This window comes from Lepidochelys kempii, chromosome 25 (assembly GCF_965140285.1).
Source record: "Lepidochelys kempii isolate rLepKem1 chromosome 25, rLepKem1.hap1, whole genome shotgun sequence".
Taxonomy (NCBI): Eukaryota; Metazoa; Chordata; order Testudines; family Cheloniidae; genus Lepidochelys; species Lepidochelys kempii.
Genome location: NC_136404.1, coordinates 12,803,935 through 12,821,743, shown reverse-complemented (window position 1 = coordinate 12,821,743; position 17,809 = coordinate 12,803,935). Strand labels below are relative to the sequence as shown.

The 17,809-nt window shown below is 47.7% G+C and overlaps 1 protein-coding gene across 1 annotated transcript in view; it reads left to right on the top strand.

The window, feature by feature from the left end:
• The first annotated feature begins 1,142 nt into the window (after nucleotides 1-1,142).
• TINCR (TINCR ubiquitin domain containing) overlaps nucleotides 1,143-17,809 on the top strand; it is a 38,112-nt gene continuing 21,445 nt past the window's right edge. The window contains exon 1 of the mRNA XM_078850627.1: nucleotides 1,143-1,402. Within this exon, the coding sequence (XP_078706753.1) occupies nucleotides 1,143-1,402 (260 nt within the window). The remainder of the gene's footprint in view (nucleotides 1,403-17,809) is intronic.

Below are 17,809 nucleotides of genomic sequence, written 5' to 3'. Positions count from 1 at the left end.
TTCAATTTGCCAGTAATTCGGTAAGTCATTTTGAACCGAAAATATCGAAATGTTTCCATTTGTTTGGATTTTTTTTCAGTATTTTTTTTTTTAACTGGAAACAATCTGGTGAAGAGAACAGGAATTTGTGGCACCTTAGAGACTAACAAATGTATTTGAGCATCTGGTGAAACTCACACGAATTTGCCAAATGTTTTGATGTCACCAAATGTGCATTTTTCTGCCCAAGAAAAAAAAAAAAGTTTTGGCAGCAAATTTCCCCCCTTCTCTGGTTTAGGTCTCTAGGCTGGTTGCAGTGCTCGTGCGCATTTTTTTCTGCAGCCTTGTGATGCTGTCGTTTCTCCCGTGCTAAGAGGACTTAGGGAGATCATTACTCAGACGGAACATCCTCCAGGAACAGGAAGTAGTGCTGATTAACTAGCTTGCTGAGTCTACACGGTGGCCTTAGGAGCAGGGGATGACAAACAGCCTGTGCACCTGGTGAATGTCGTTTATTCAATGTACAGTGTCTCAGCTGAGATGTAAAACAAAGAACATTGCGGTTGTTATAGATTCCGTTGCACTTTTCACCTGGGAGGAGGTATTGATTAGCTTTGAAGTCCTGCCCAAATTTCCGCATGTCTAATTACACACTCTGCCTATCTAATCTCCATTGGAGGGAGTGTTTCTCTTTTCCTGATTTAAACTGACATGGTGTGGTGCAATGTGACTGTTAACCAGTTGCCGGGTTCCACCTCAGAAGCGGCTGCATTTTAGTACTAGTGGAAGGGATCTTACTGAAGCTCTCCAGCTCTTTAATGCACCCACCCATCCATGGTCTTTAAATATCAGTCTTTGGAGTGCTTTGGGAGCCTTTGCGCTTTGCAAATATAATTATAATTGTTATGGCATTTGCAGGGCGGGAAATCACTCCTACACATATTCCCCAGCCAGCAAGGGGATGTGTCTGTGGAAGCCAGTCCCTGAGATGAGCTCTTCCCTGGAATGTGAAAGCACACAGTGTAGCAGCTGGGAGGAACAGGTTTGGCAAGAGGTGTAGGGTGTTCACTGCAGGAAGCTCATTCGGCGCCACGTCTCTGCCTTCACCAACACACCTGGATGCCCCTCAGTGCTGCGCTGGCCAGCCTGCCAGGCCCGAGAGGATGGAGACCCTGCGAAGGAGCCTTTCCCGCTGGAAGAGGTACCACATCAAGGTGCACCTGGCCGATGAGGACCTGCTGATGCCCCTCACTGTCAAGCCCACAGACAAGGTGATGGACCTGCGGGCTCACCTGGTGCGAGAGGGCATCACATCCTGGAAGAAGACTTTTTACTACAACGCCAGGCAGCTTGGGGAGGAGGAGACTGTCAAGGAGGCCAAAATCCAGAATGGCTCCGTCCTGCTTCTCGTCAGCCACAAGAGGTATGGGGGGAGATCATCACTGTTCCAGGGAGATGAACTCGGGGATGGGGGAGAAAGGGGATGCTCAACTGATTCTTGGTTGGAACTCTGGGATTTGCAAAGGGCCTAGGTACTCAGCTTCCACTGACTTTCAGTGGGCATATCGGTGCCTAATTCCCTTAGTCTTCTTTGAAAATCTCATGCTCTATGCTTAAAGCAGGGGATGGGGGGAGGGTAGGAAGGAAAAAAATTCTTCTTGATCTAACCAATCCCTGTCCCCAGCTGGTTCTGCCATTCCTGACCACTCAGTCAACTTCTAAATAGAGGAGAGCAAAGACAGACCTTCTTGAATCCTATTAAAATGTGCTGGGCTAAGGGAGTTTTGCAGAGCAAGGAAATGCTGCATCTCCTTCCAGCTTCAGTGGAAAACATCCACTCAATGGGCAGCGACCATCACAAAAGTGAACAGAATGCTGGGACTCATTAAGAAAGGGATAGATAATAAGACAGAAAATATCATGTTGCCTCTATATAAATCCATGGTGCACCCACATCTTGAATACTGCGCCCTATCTCAAAACAGATATATTGGAATTGGAAAAGGTTCAGAAAAGAGCAACAAAAATGATTAGGGGTCTAGAACGGCTTCCGTTTGAGGCGAGATTAATAAGACTGGGACTTTTCAGCTTGGAAAAGAGACGGCTCAGGGGAGATATGATTGAGGTCTATAAAATCATGACTGGTGTGGAGAAAGTAGATAAGGAAGTGTTGTTTACTACTTCTCATAACACAAGAACCAAATGAAATTAACAGGCAGCAAGTTTAAAACAAACAAAAGGAAGTATTTCTTCACACAACGCACAGTCAACCTGTGGAACTCCTTGCCAGAGGATGTTGTGAAGGCCAAGACCATAACAGGGTTCAAAAAAGGACTAGATAAATTAATGGAGGATAGGTCCATCAATGGCTATTAGCCAGGATGGACAGGAATGGGGTCCCTAGTCCCGGGTGGGCAAACTACGGCCTGAGGGCTGGATCTGGCCTGTGGGATTGCCACCCCCATGGCGCTGCGGGCCCCGTGCCGCTCCCGGAAGCAGCCAGCACCACGTCCCTGTGGCCCCTGGGGAGGTGCGGAGCAGAGGGCTCTGCGCTGCCCTCGCCTGCAGGCACGGCCCCCTGTAGCTCCCATTGGCTGGGAACGGGGAACCGCGGCCAATGGGAGCTTCAGGGGAGGTACCCGCAGGCGAGCGCAGCACGCAGAGCCCCCAGGGACATGGTGCTGGCTGCTTCCAGGAATGGCATGGCACAGCACGTGGCCAGGGCAGGCAGGGAGCCTGCCTGAGCCCACCGCATGCTGCTGGACCGGGTTGGAGCCTGCACCCAGAACCCCTCCTGCACCCCACATCCCAACCCCCTGCCCTGAGCCCCCTCCTGCACACTGTGCCCTCTCCCACACCCCAACTCACTGCCTTGAGCCCCCGCCGCATCCCTCCCGCGCTCCAAGCCCCTGCCCTGAGCCCCCTCATACACCCTGCACCCCTCCTGCACCCCAACCCCTTGTCCTGAGCCCCTTCCTGCACACTGCCCCTGACCTCCCGTACTCCCTCCCGCACACCAACCCCCTGCCCCAGCCCTACATTCATGGCCCTGCATGCAATTTCCCCACCCAGATGTGGCCCTCGGGCCAAAAAGTTTGCCCACCCCTGCCCTAGCCTCTGTTTGCCAGAAGCTGGGAATAAGCGACAGGGGATGGATCACTTGATGATTCCTTGTTCTGTTCATTCCCTCTGGGGCACCTGGCACTGACCACTGTAGGCAGACAGGACACTGGGCTAGATGGACCCTTGGTCTGACCCAGTAGCACTGTTCTTATGTTCTTTGATTCTACCTTGTAGTAACTTGCTCCTTCCTTCCCTATTTACTAGCTATCTCTGTGGGCCAGGTTTGGGCTGCCACCATCTGTCTGAGGTGCTCAGCAGTGGGAAGTCAGCAGGGTGCCAAGCCTGCAATGATGCATGGTTGATGCAGCCCCACACACCTTCCAGTGTGTTATGGGGCTGGACATAGACCATGAAGGGCCAGCACTGAGATGTGAGCGGGACCGGCCAGGAAGCACAATGAGATTAGACACAACCATGCTGGGTGCTTTAGATTCAGTGCTCTCACTAGGGCAGCTCTTATGTTCTAGTAGGAGTTAAAGCAGAGAACCACAGTGGAAAAGAGACCTTTCCTCCACCAGGATCACTCAGGGTGTCCAGTGAACACACAGAGGTGTAATTTACACCACCCCACTACACCATCTTTTTGGAATCTGGCCCATCACCATCAGCTCTGCTAAATTCTGTAAAGCATTTTGGCACACAATAGAGAAGGTGCTGTACAAAATGGAGCTGAATCACATTGTCTCCAGCTCAGATCCTTGAATCCAAACCCCACTGAATTGTGTGTGAGTAGGTGAGATTCAAATTCACAGAGCCACACCTGCCCTTAAAGTTTTGGTACCTGGTTGGAGATCAATCCGGAATGGGCCTGTTTGCTCCTTCAGAGGCCCCTGAAATCTCATGAGAACACTGATCTCACAAGATTTTAGCCATTTCCTACCCGAGCCAAGGCAAACTCATGAGATTTCAGCATTGTCCAACCTGCCCCCAAGCGCTGATTCAGCTTCACACCCAGACCACTCAGGTTAATCTGGATCAGTATCTTTATTCCTCTGCCTTACCTCTTCTCTAGTGGTGGGAACTTTTTGATTTCTGATCTTTATTTTTTCTTGGAATTTTAAGCCTAAACTTTCAAAAACGTCCAGTGATTTTGCATAACTCAGTGACTGGAGTGCCCAGCCTGAGACATCTTTAAAAAGGCCTGATTTTCAGAAAGGGCTGACCATCTACCTTCTGAAAATCAGGGGTGAAATCCTGGCACCAGAGACGTCAATGGACGTTTTGCCATTCAGTGCTTCAATGGAGCCAGGATCTCACCCTTTAAGGTGGTGTCTCTAACTGGGCATCCAAAACCACTGGCCACTTCTGAAAATGTAGGACTTAGTGCTTATTTTAGGTACATTATGGCTCAAATTTGTAGAAGTTTTTTTAAAAAGGGGGATTTATAATATTATTTCCCTTGAATTTTATCAAAATTTGCCAGCTCCTGGAGATCAGCTTCAAAGCAAGCACCGTGCGGGGGTCATCAGTGTCTATTTACCCCACCTGCTACAAACCCACATTCCTGGGGGCATCAGGAATTGGTAGTCCTCTAGTTCTGCTCTGTAGCCCCTGGTGCCTAAGCATGAGCTCGTAGCAATCATGAAGGATCACTGGGTTCTGCCAATGCCCTCCACAAATAAGATTCAACCTGGCACAAATGGTAAATGGCCAGGTATTTGGGGTGTATGTTTCAGAAGGGGTGCATGGGTCACTCTGAGAAGCTGGATATGAGTCAGCAGTGTGCCCCTGTTGCCAAGAAGGCCAACAGCATATTGGGCTGTATTAGTAGGAGCGTTGCCAGCAGATCGAGGGAAGCGATTATTCCCCTCTATTTGGCACTGGTGAGGCCACACCTGGAGTATTGCATCCAGTTTTGGTCCCTCCCCACTACAAAAGGGATGTGGACAAATTGGAGAGAGTCCAGTGGGGGGCAACAAAAATGATCAGGGGAATGGGGCAGATGACTTACGAGGAGAGGCTGAGGGAACTGGGGTTATTTAGTCTGCAGAAGAGAAGAGTGAGGGGGGATTTGATAGCAGCCTTCAACTACCTGACGGGTGGTTCCAAAGAGGATGGAGCTCGGCTGTTCTCCGTGGTTGCAAATGACAGAACAAGGAGCAATGGTCTCAAGTTGCAGTTGGGGAGGTCTAAGTTGGATATTAGGAAACACTATTTCACTAGGAGGGTGGTGAAGCACTGGAATGGGTTCCCTAGGGAGGTGGTTGAATCTCCATCCTTAGAGGTTTTTAAGGCCCGGCTTGACAAAGCCCTGGCTGGGATGATTTAGTTGGGGATTGGTCTTGCTTTGAGCAGGGGGTTGGAGTAGATGACCTCTTGAGGTCTCCTCCAACCCTAATAGTCTATGATTCTATGTATTTGTGGGATACTCCCCACTGGGATATTTGTGGGTGATGTTCACACATGTGGATAAACAGTAATTATTGTCCTGGGTGTGGGGCTTGGCTCTTATTCAGTATCCGTCAGGTTGTGGCCTTCATGACTCAGTGCTTGGCCAAGTTTTGTGTACAATCAGGGACTGGTTTTACTGGGGTGCTTGTTTGCAAACCATTCTTGAGAGAGCCCTGTATTACTCAAACCAACCAGCCGAGAATACAAGCATAGCGCTAGGCAGCTGGACCGGGGAACTTCCCTGTGATGCAGGCTGCAGCGCTGGTTTTGGCTTGGGTCCCTGGGAGCATCAGGTAGTAGAGAACATGCTCCTGGGTCTGCCTAGGAACATTGGGTAGGAGGAAATGCAGTGCTGGGGTCTGGCTAGTGTTTCTGGGTGTGCCAGGGTAATAGAGAAAGCAATTCTAGTCAGCAGGCCCAAGGATTTGAGAAGCTGGTTGGCGTGATTCCTGCCCTCCAAAGGTCAGTCCCTAATTTGTTAAGATCTCCCTGCACATCCCAGCATCCCCTGCCTGCTCCTCTGTACCAAGACCCCAGCCAAGCAGAGCTATATTAATTCCCAAAGTGGAGCTGCTCTGATTGCCAAGGTTTGTGGGTCAGTGTCATGCCCATAAATATTAATAGTGACACTGCGTGCAGCGTGTCCTTCACCAGGGGCTCGTGGGACATGAAAATGTGAAAATGACTCTATTTTTCATCCTCCCCCCTTTTAATGCTTTTGTAGATCATTGGCATTTAGCGAAGGCCGAGTCAGCACTTCCACTGCCTGCCTCTGTTTTCTGGGGTTTATAACGTAGCCATAAACATTCACTTAAGGCTGCAGCTTGGCAGAAAAGGGCTCAGCCCAGCCGCTAATACTGAGCATTTATTTGGACCATAGTGTTCAAAAGTTTGAACAAGCCATTCTGGAGTTCAATCAACATGACCTCTCTCCCCTGCAAAACATACAGAAGGGTCAGAGCTGGGCAAATAAAATTCATCTTCCTGAATGGAGGGCCAGCATGCTCACTAATTGGATTATAGTAGCACCAACTGAGATCAGGGCTTCCTTGTGCTAGGAGGGGTAGAAAAATGGCAAGAGACAGTCCTTGTCCCTAAAGAGCTACACAGACAAGGGTGGGAGTGGGAGGAGAAAGGGGAAACAAGCCCAGCGAAGGGAAATGATTTCCCCGAAGTCTCACAGTAGCTCAGTGGCAGAACCAAGAAGAGAATCCAAGTTTCTGGACTCCCAGGTCAGTGTCCCTACTACTGGACAGCATTGCATCTCTGTTCACAGAATAGGAGTTTAGTGAGGTTCAAGTGGGGGCATAGTTCTTGTGGTGTCTCTCTGTAAAGGGAGGAATTTCCTCTCAAACCACTTAGTCCTGGAATCTCGTGGAATCTGGTAAAATAAAGTATCTAGATGATCAAGCTTTTCATCATTCTCCTCCCTCTCTTTTCCACCTCCTGGCTCTGCAACAGGCCACATTCTCTTTTCAGTTACACCCTCCTGACTTCCGTGAGGCTGCACTGGGATAGCTGGGCAGATATGAAGGCTTTCACCGTACAATAAGGCAAAATCCTCTGTTCTGTGAAGTGCTCTCTGTGCACCGCAGCAGACTCTGAAGAACAGGAATGCTTTGAATTTCTATACTGCATTCCTTCTGAATCACAATAATAGTTAATATCTGAACCAAACTACAGATCTGCCTTTAGAGTTCTTTGTTCTATCTAATCTATCTATCTATCTCCATCCACCCCGTCTATCTATATAATCTCATCTAATCTATCTATCTATCTATCCCCATATACCCCTTCTATCTATCTGTCACACCATTTCCAAAAAGCCACCAGATGGCAACAGCTTTTGGTCCAGAACTCTGTTGGATCTTATGCACTCAATATGCCCATGCAGCTTTCCCAGCCGTGAATGGGGATTCGGCGCACTATAGCACATGCAACCAACAGAGCTGAACTCAAGGGGGTACCGACCCTGCAGTGGCCATGTGCACAGAGCGCTCAGAGAATTCATCTGGTGTTTTTTTTGCATGAATCAGCGGCAAGATTGGGCCTGTGGGGTGTGGAGGGACCTGAACATAGGAGGACTGCACAAGATTTGCTCCATGGTGCCAACTCAATAGTGCTGTATCCTCTCTGGGCCAAAGTGGAGGGCTCTCTGCATGCCAGCCTGGAGGGGGATTTGAGGGTGTAGTACACTGGCCAGGGAGGGTGGGTCCACAGTTATACAGATTCATCACCCAACCTACCCCCCCCTCCTCCACCGTTCACGCACACACGTACGCACATACCCTGCCCCCATACTCCACCACCACTACTGCCTGGAGGTTGCGGTAACAGCCGATGGGTGAAATTCCTGTGCGGAAAGCTAGCCCTAGGTCCCTGCACCACTGCAGTCCTCAACATAGGGCTGGAATATGACTTCTCTGGTGCCTAGACCTTGTGCTGCTCTCTGCCCAGGCATGGATTTCATCCTCAGATGTCACTCATCAGCCAGGCCGTGCAGGTTCTACCTCCTTCCTGACTGCCATGAACCACCCCCTTGCCCAGCAAGCCCCAGTCCCAAGCCTTCAATAGCACTCAGTGAGTCTCTCTGCTCAGACAAAGCCAAGTAGGATCTTTAGCACGTGTGCGGACCTGGAGTAGCCTTAATAATAAGCCTGGTACCATCTACTGGATAAATAACACATGCTTTAAAAATAGCCCCACAGAAATCCATTACCCAGTCAATAGCCTGGATGGGGCTTGCCTTCCCCATCCCTTTGGTTGAAGGCAGTCTTTATGTATATAGTGTACTCATGATTATCCGAATAGCCTGAGGGGGCAGGGGACCACATGGATTTTATTGAGATAATAGAGAGTTCAGATAATCAAGAGAGTAGGAACCATTCAGCAGCGGGGTGGCTGGTGAGAGTGAGGTGCAATGGGCGTCTTGCTAAGAAGGATTCATGCTGCCTATCCCTGCCCAATCCCTGGCATAGGCAAGCTGCTTTCCTCCTCTCAGGTGCGGGAGGTGGGTTGTCCAGGTGCACATACTGGAAGGGAAGGGGAGGAGTGGGAGGGAGGTGGGTTATGGCGGCTTCCAGAGGGAAATCTGCAGGATGGCTGAAAAGCTGGAGGGCGGGGAGGAGGTTTCAAATCTCTTGTGATGAGAGAGAAGCATCCAGTGTGGGGGCATTTAGTTGCTGGGGGCGGGGTGGCAACGGGGAGCAGGTCTGAGAAGCTAGAAGTGGGGTCATGCCCCTTTGAGGTCTTGCCACGGAGGATTAGGCAGTTGACAGAAGGCTGGGTGGAGAGAGGCGTGTGTGTTGTGAGTGAGGATTACCTCTGAGTTCTCCCCACGCTAGCCGGGCTGGCTCCACCACCCCGATGTTGGTGAAAGGTGCTGTTGATTGAGCCCCGAGGGTCTGCACCATGCTGGGAACACACTGTTTCTTATTTAGATAACGCCATGCAGCGGAGCCCAGGCAACAAGAGATGGGGCAAGTAACGAAGGCGGAAGGGAAGCTGCTGGAAGAGCACTTGGCCTTGATTACTGGCTCTTGGTGAGTTCCTCGTCACGCGCAGGCTCCCCAGACAGTTCAGTAATCAGCTCAGAACGTTCCAGCAGAGTGTCCGGGAATAATTAACTCAAACTGAGCAACACATAACATTTCTTCACCAGCGCAGCCTGTGGTCTGAGCCACCAAAGGACAATAATGTGGAGACCTTCTTGACTCAGAAATAGACTTCCACTTTCAAGTTACTGTTGTTTTGAAATTTGGAATTCACATGATGAAATCCAGAAGACACATTTTTGTTTCCCCTGCCTTTTAAATCACAGTCTTTTGCTCTGTAGGAGCCAAACTGACCTGCCTTGAATTAGCTATGCATCTGCTCAGATACCTAGCGCCTATAGCTGGCAGCATTGCCAGACTCAGGGAGCCTTTTTGCAGCTCAGGGGGATATCTACAAGGAGTGAATTAACTATGGTGATGCAGGGAGCTGCCTGTATTATTGTTTTTCTCTGAGATAGGCTTTGAATGACATCTGTGATCTGCTTGACAATCTTTTATTCTAAATGCAGTTGTTGCCTTTCTTCAGAGCAGCAGGAACCAGCATGGTGCCATCCTTCAAATGATGGATCGCATTGCTTGGAGGGGTGGAAACCCACCCAGAAACACTGAAAGGTACAGTATGGAAAGGGGACAAAACCAGTCAAGTTTCTTAGAGGTACACCCCTACTTTTCTCCCCCATCCCATGGTGCAATACAAAGTAACCTGTGTTTGGAAATAGCTGGCTAAGGTACTGGATCTGCTTCTTTCTTGGATTTTTGTTGTGTTGTCATTTCTCGTTACGAGATTTTTAAAGTTCGGGGACTGAGACTACATTGCCCTCTAGTGGTTGGGTGGCTGGAAAGCTGGTAGGAGTAATACTGCCACTACTAATTCATCCCCCCTTGCATCTTCTAGCTATTATTCTTCCCCCACTGCCTTACCATTTCATTTTCAGTTGCTCTGTTGGTGATTCTTGCTAAATTTTGGGATCAAACCATTAAGCTTCTCACAGAATTGGCCAAGCCAGCTATTTATAATCTGTCTGTTTCAGGCATCAAGGGTTTATGAATGCAGGGGTAGATAATAAGATAATTCTTTGATATATAGAAGTATGTTTAGGTTCCCCCTACATACCTAGGTGGCAAGATGGGTCTCATGTATGGCATGGTATCTCTGTATCCACTATGAAATAGTCCAGGATCTTCAGACTAGCTTGTCAAGCTATTATTATATGTCTTAATATCATGAAGATGCCTATCATTCAAATGACTCCTAAATGGATCTTCCCCTTTTTCTCTGTAAATTACAGGTGTGGGCAAGGAAGCTGCAGGATGTGCACACTCCAGTCCGCGTTCCATGCCGGTATCATCACGGGGCGTAGGTGTTTGCCAGTCTGCTCTGTACACCACGGATGTTTGTGTTGGATTTGTTTGTCTCCGGGGTCCGACTGTTGCTGCAACATCTCAGATTGGATTATCAGGAACACTGCTTCTGTGTTCAACTCCCTCCAGCTCTGAACTACAGTAACCCCCAACCTAACCTCTCTATGGGAGAAAACAAGCCCAGGCAGGACAGTCCCACCTAGCTGCCTGTTCCAGAAGACGCAGTCCAGACTGAGGCATGCTGATAGGAAGCTGGAACCGTCGCTGCGTGCCTCTGCTTTACCCGAGTTAGGGAACCATTCAGGGCTTCAGCCTCCAGGGCCATCAGCTTGGCAGCTTTCCTCAGCACTAAATTTATTTTTTAAAGCTATATCAATGTTGTGCCCGAAGGGAATGGAGGAACAGATGCAGCCTGTGGAGTCTGGCTTTAATTCATCTGCTTCGTTTAATTTTCTACCCTGCCTTCTAATCAGTGACATTGCATTGATGGCCCTGGGAATACTCCAGCTTCTCGTACAGGCGCAGTTTAGTACAACACGGTGGCTGTGCCATCTTAACTGGTTCACAGGATCTCACTCAGGGAGGCTGTGCCACGTTACCTCACAGGGGCTCTCTCGCTCAGGGTGGATGTGCCATGTTACCTCACACGGCTGTGCCACGTTACCTCACAGGGGCTCTCTCAGTCAGGGTGGATGTGCCACGTTACTTCACACGGCTGTGCCACGTTACCTCACAGGGGCTCTCTCGCTCAGGGTGGATGTGCCACATTACCTCACACGGCTGTGCCACGTTACCTCACACGGCTGTGCCACGTTACCTCACAGGGGCTCTCTCAGTCAGGGTGGATGTGCCACGTTACCGCACACAGCTGTGCCACGTTACCTCACAGGGGCTCTCTCAGTCAGGGTGGATGTGCCACGTTACCGCACACGGCTGTGCCACATTACCTCACAGGGGCTGTGCCACGTTACCTCACAGGGGCTCTCTCGCTCAGGGTGGCTGTGCCACGTTACCTCACATGGCTGTGCCACGTTACCTCACAGCTGCTCTCTCGCTCAGGGTGGCTGTGCCACGTTACCGCACATGGCTGTGCCACATTACCTCACATGGCTGAGCCACGTTACCTCACACGGCTGTGCCACGTTACCTCACAGGAGCTCTCTCACTGAGGGTGGCTGTGCCATGTTACCTCACAGGGATGTGCCACATTTCCTCACAGGAGCTCTCTCGCTCAGGGTGGCTGTGCCACGTTATCTCACACGGCTGTGCCACATTACCTCACAGGAGCTCTCTCACTCAGGGTGACTGTGCCATGTTACCTCACAAGGCTGTGCCACATTTCCTCACAGGAGCTCTCTCGCTCAGGGTGACTGTGCCACGTTATCTCACACGGCTGAGCCACGTTACCTCACATGGCTGTGCCACGTTACGTCACAGGGGCTCTCTCGCTCAGGGTGGCTGTGCCACGTTACCTCACACGGCTGAGCCACGTTACCTCACAGGAGCTCTCTCACTGAGGGTGGCTGTGCCATGTTACCTCACAGGGATGTGCCACATTTCCTCACAGGAGCTCTCTCGCTCAGGGTGGCTGTGCCACATTATCTCACAGGGGCTGTGCCATGTTACCTCACACGGCCGTGCCACGTTATCTCACAGGGGCTGTGCCACGTTACCTCACACGGCTGTGCCACGTTATCTCACAGGAGCCCTCTTGCTCAGGGTGGCTGTGCCACGTTACCGCACAGGGCTGTGTTATGTTACCTCACAGGTGCTGTCTCACTCAGGGCAGCTGTGCCATGTTACCTCAGAGCGCCTGTCTCAGGAAGGCTGTGGTGCCCTTTTCTGTTGGCTGACCAAATTTCCACCTTCATCTTCATTATGTGCTGTCGATGTTCATCCTGAGCAACACTGCTTGTTCATTCAGTCACCCAAGGCCGAGACACGCCGAAACCGGGAAGGTGTCCTTCCAGGTGACAGCTCTCCTTTGTGAGGCTCACAGTATATCCTGAATAGTATAATCTGTATCAGATTGCTTTTACCTGCTAAAATGGAGAAGTAGGGCCCAGCAGGAATGCTGTTGCATGGTGGAATAAAAACAGTCAAAAAAAAGTATTTATTCCATCCTTTGCCACTGTGCTGTGGGCACCTCTCAACTGCTGCTCATTATGAAGTGTTAAACAGAACCAAACCCCATGTGTCCTTCTATTTCATAGGAATGACTTGTCTTGTTTAAGACCGCCTTTAGGCACTCATAGGCCTCAATAATGTGTATGTGCCTAAACTTAATAGACGGGCCAAGATTGCGACCTTCCTAAAAATTTGATGGTAGCTGTGGTCTTTCATGGCTCCGTCCTGTAAGTCGCAGGCCTATGCCACGGGATAATTGCCAGTATCTCCGTACAGCATCAATGCCTGAGTGATGCTCGGATAATATGATGACGGACAGATATGTTTTCAATGAATCTATCTACAGTTCTCTTGTACACAATAACCCCCCCTATCCTGATAGCCTTGAAAGTACTCTTGCAACATTGTTTCTTATTTTATTATCATATTTCCATTGCTGTGTTCCCATGTGTGGTGCTAACGTTTAAATTCAGATATTGAAATTCAGAGGAATATTTAAATAAATAAGCAAATGGATATTTAAAAAAACAACAAACCCCGCTTCGTGGGAATTAAACAAAAACCCAAATGGACGTGGAAGAAGTATTTCTTCAGCTCTTCCCCATTGCCCTGTGTCTTCCTTTACACCTGTTCAAAATCAGTGCCAAGTAGGGGTGTGATGTGATAAGGTTCTGATTTAGGAGCATTTTGCACTCACTTTGCATTGGTGTAAATGAGTGCATGAGGCGAGGCTCGTGGAGAATCAGGCAGCTTGTTTTCACAGCAAAACCCACCTTTGGGGCCTAAATTGGCCAACCTGTGTTTCTTGATGCATATGTTATGGCTGACAGCCAGAGGCAAGTGTTTTAAGGGTTAGCTGGACTTGTACAGTTCTTGTCAGCCTCAGGTAGAAAGCAATCCCAGTATGCATCCCATTGAAATGGTGGCTTGTAAAGAAGTGCAGAGAACAGGAGCAAGAGGTTGTGAAACAAGATGAATGAGATGGGTTCAATGACCTGCTAGAAGCTACACCTACGTAGCTCATACTACTGCTTGGAAAGGCTTTTGCAGCTACCATAAATGCTTCTAAATAGCCTTATTTCCCTCGCCAGCAGAGAAATAAGTAGCTTCAATGGAGAGGAGTAAATCCATTTGATTGGAAACATTGCTGGGGATAACCTAGTTATAAGTAATAACCCAATCTCTCCACCAGACAGACCCAGCCTTATCCACCAAAGAATCAGTGTATCACTCCTAACATTTCCAGTTACAACTGAACAAGGGCCAAGGAGAGGGGAAAAGGCATCAAGGGAGAATGATTTGTAAGAGGTGAAAGGGAGCATGGGTAATCTGGGTTATAAACTGTGCATGCGCCATGAGCAAAAAGTCCAGGCCCCTCTGACATTATAATGACTTTTTAAAAGAATTGAGTATAAGCAGGAAGAGCCTTGTTCTCATTTACACTCTGGCCACTTTACCCACACACCCAGTAGTGCAAAGTGGCCGCAAGACCTTTTTACACAGCCAGCGCGGTGGGAAGGGGATTAAGGCCTGTAATGTTTGGTTTCCCTGCCCTCAGCGGTGTAGTTTTCCCCCCTCTCCATATTTCAATATATAGAGATGAGAAGACAATGTGATCTAGTGGTTAGAGTCCTGTATTAGGCATCAGAAAACCTGGATTTTGTTCCTGGCTCTGTTGCTGACCTGTGGTGTGACCTTTGGAAAGTGACTTCCACTCTCTGCTTCTATTTCCTCTCTCCCCCTTTTAAGGTTGTAAGCTTTTTCCAGCCAGGGAAGGTATCTCACTCTCTGTATAGACAGCGTCCAGCACAATAGAACCTCAATCGCTGTTGGGTTCTCTAGGTGCTACTGTGACAGAATAATAATCTGTTGTCTGAAGAAAGATTTATAAACAATATTTTGCATTTCTTTAGCACTGCACCTAGCAGCGTTTTGAAGGAGCTTTTCAACTACTAATACTTCATCCCCAAAGTACCCCTGCTATTTAGCCGCAGTCTATTGATGCATGGAAACTCAGTGATCCGTTTAAGGACCAGTTTGGCAAGCTGGGTGAAATTCTGGCTCTATTGAAGTTGATGGCAAAACTCCCATTGACTTTTGTGGGGTCAGGATTTCACCCCAGGTACTTAATGTCCTCCAGAAAAAATGTTCAATTAGAGTGGATCAATTTCTGTTCTCTTTTATTCTTTGTAAATCCAGTGGAGTTAACCTAATGCAAATGAGATCAGAATCTGGCCTAGACTGTTTCAGCACGCAGTGAAGACTGACTGAATTATGGAAAATAGGAGATAAATGCATCCTCCACACCAAACGTAAATGGCCATAGTCTGCTCCTTGTTATAGTGGAGTAAACCTGGAACAAGCCCATTCACTTTAGTGGAGTTACTCCAAATGTATGCTTGGATCTGGGTCAGAATTTGTTAGCTGAATGCATACTGCCACTGAAACACAATCACGCTGCCTAATCTGAATAGATTTGAACAATTTCTTACTTTCTTTCATTTAAGCAAGCGCCTCTGCATCCTGACAGCTGATCAGCCCTTTAAGACAAATAAACCTCACCAAACAAACAGCTACAAACAAGCCCTGTTACCTCTAGTGTTTTCAGAATTTTAGAGATGAGCCTGAAGTGCTCAGCTTGGTTTCAGATCCAAGCCTCCCCAAGATTTAAGTTTCTGCCCTGCATATCTCTATACACACCACAGATCAGCCCATGGGAACATGGGAACTGCCAGGCTGTTTCAAATCAGGGATTCATCTAGTGCAGTGTCCTGCCACCAGAAGGGGCCTGTACCAGCTGCTTCAGAGAAAAGTGCAAGAAACCATGCCATAGATTGTTAATATTATTATTATTAATATTATCATTGTGCCACTGGACAGAGATGTTCAGGAGGAAGCCATAAATGGGGCTGTTATCACGCCAGTGCCCTGTTCCCTGCGGTCAGTTACTTCACCCCTCTGTGGCCCAGTTCTTCCATCTGCAAACAGGGATCTGAATACTTCAAGGGGGAGGCTGTGAGGCTTAATTAGCATCTGCATCGCACACTGGGATCCACAGAGGAAAGTAATTGGAGGACAAGGTCTGATTAAGATCATAACTGTGCTAGTCTCTTCCATTGGAAGATGAATGTGGGTTACCCAGCTTGGTCTATAATTTGGTTTTTATCTGGGTTAGCATTGCTCTTCTGATAATTGGTAAAATATATTTTTATTATTATTAAAAAAAAAAAGACAAACAAAATTAAACCCTAAGAGGAGGGGATTCTGGGTGGTCAAAACTGGCCAAACACAAATAGTGTTGGTAATTAGCAAACTCATTAAAAGCAGTTATGGAGAATGTTTGAAGGGTAAAAAGGTTCATTGGAAATTGGATAAATCTTCAGTCTGAGCTCCCTTCTTTCAAGAGAATGAGAGGGCAAGGGATTCTGTCAGTAATGTAAAGCAGAATCAGATGCATAGCCAATAACGGTAGACTTAAACTATGTTGGCTAGAATCATGAGCAGTACTGCCTGAGTGATCCCCTTGGTTTTGATGACCCTATTCGCAGGCTAAGGTACTATTCAATATGAGTAAGGGTGCCAGAACCTAACCTGGTGGGCCTTATTTGATCTCACATTCCAAAACTTTATTGACCTCAGTGGATTTACTCCTGATTTACCCTGATTAGCCCTTTCAGACAAATAAACCTCACCAAATAGAGTAACTTCACATGAGTAAGTCCCTTGGACCTTGATGATTAGAGGCCACATCATGCCTCTTAAATCAGGTAGGAACAAATAATCCCATTCATGTCAATAAGGGGATCGGTATCTGGCTCAAAGTGTTAGTAGAATTGGGCCCTAAGTGAAGTCAGAATCAGGCTCAGTGATTATGAGCTCTGAACCAGTTAACCTCACTATAAACCAGCAGTGTTCTTACAATCTCGATGCATTAAAAAAATGTTTAACTGTTGTATTAATTCTATTGTTTCTACTCTTCTAAAAACTTATTTGAATAATTCCCACAATGCTGTGTTGGCTGTGAGATATTTAAATGAGTAAGAAGACTTTTGTTTGCTTCTTTTTGCCAAGAATAGCTTTAAACCCAGTTTGTAACAAAGGCTGAGTGCTGGACTGGATGCTCAGCTGTTTAAATAGACGTAGCTCTATTGATTTCAGTGGTGCAATGCTGATTTACACCACTGAGGATCTGGGCCAAGAAGAAGAAGAGAAAAACAAACAAAAAATGGATCGCAGTCTTATTAGATATGAGACCATCTGACCAGGAAAGTGGTTCCTCTGCGTGACAGGTTATTTGCTAAAAAATTGATTCTTCTAAACTGACAATCCTGTCCATTTGGGATATTAATGTCTGGAGTCCATGGCTTGGTGACCCAGTGCTGCCCTTGAAAGAATCTCTTTTAAAGTGATGCTGTGATTGAGGGCTTTCTTATTATCTTCTCTGGCTTCCTAAGCATGTGCAGGTAACGTGAATTAAAGCATTTCATTGAGAAAATCATCATAATTTACATTTTTTAATATAAAGCCCAGTTTTTATATAAAAGCTCTTGATTGTGAATCCTAGAACACACCAGCATGGAAGATATTCTGTATTATTACATTTAAGTGAATTGAGTGCTGGTGAAAAGAGGTGTTTTGAGTATCATGATGATGAGAACGTGGTGATAGCTAGATTAGATTAGATAGATATGGCAATAAGAAAGAATAGGTAGGCAAGTGTGGGTGACAGCTCTGAAACCTGAAACCACTTTTGTGAGGTCCTTCTGTACTACTGGAGTGAAGGACATTGGAAGAAGGGCAGCTTTAGGAAGTCTGTGGAATTCCCTGCCATCGATATATCCTTGAGGCTAAGAGCTTGGTAAGGTTCAAAAGAAAGGTGAGCTGGGTGGTGAGAAGATCCACAGCATCATGAAATAGGAAATAAGAAGTACAGAAGGGGTTTAAACTCTCATGCTTCAGGGTAGAAGCTGACAACTCGCTGGGGTTAGGGAGTAGCTTCTCCTAAATTCATTAAACTGCTGGGGTTCTTGTGCCTTCCTCTGAGGCAGCTGAAGACAGGATGCACCTTTCTCACCAACACTACATTCACTTGTCTCGGCCAGGAGTCATTCCCTTGTCTGTCTTAAAGTCGGGATGTTTTCCCTATTTTTCTAGGTAGGGATAAGAAATGTTCTTCTGGGTAGATCCTCAGCTCAAGATAACTGCTTATCCAGACTGGATGTTTTTCTAAAAGATCTGCTCTAGGAATTATTTTGGGGGAGTTGTCTGGCCTA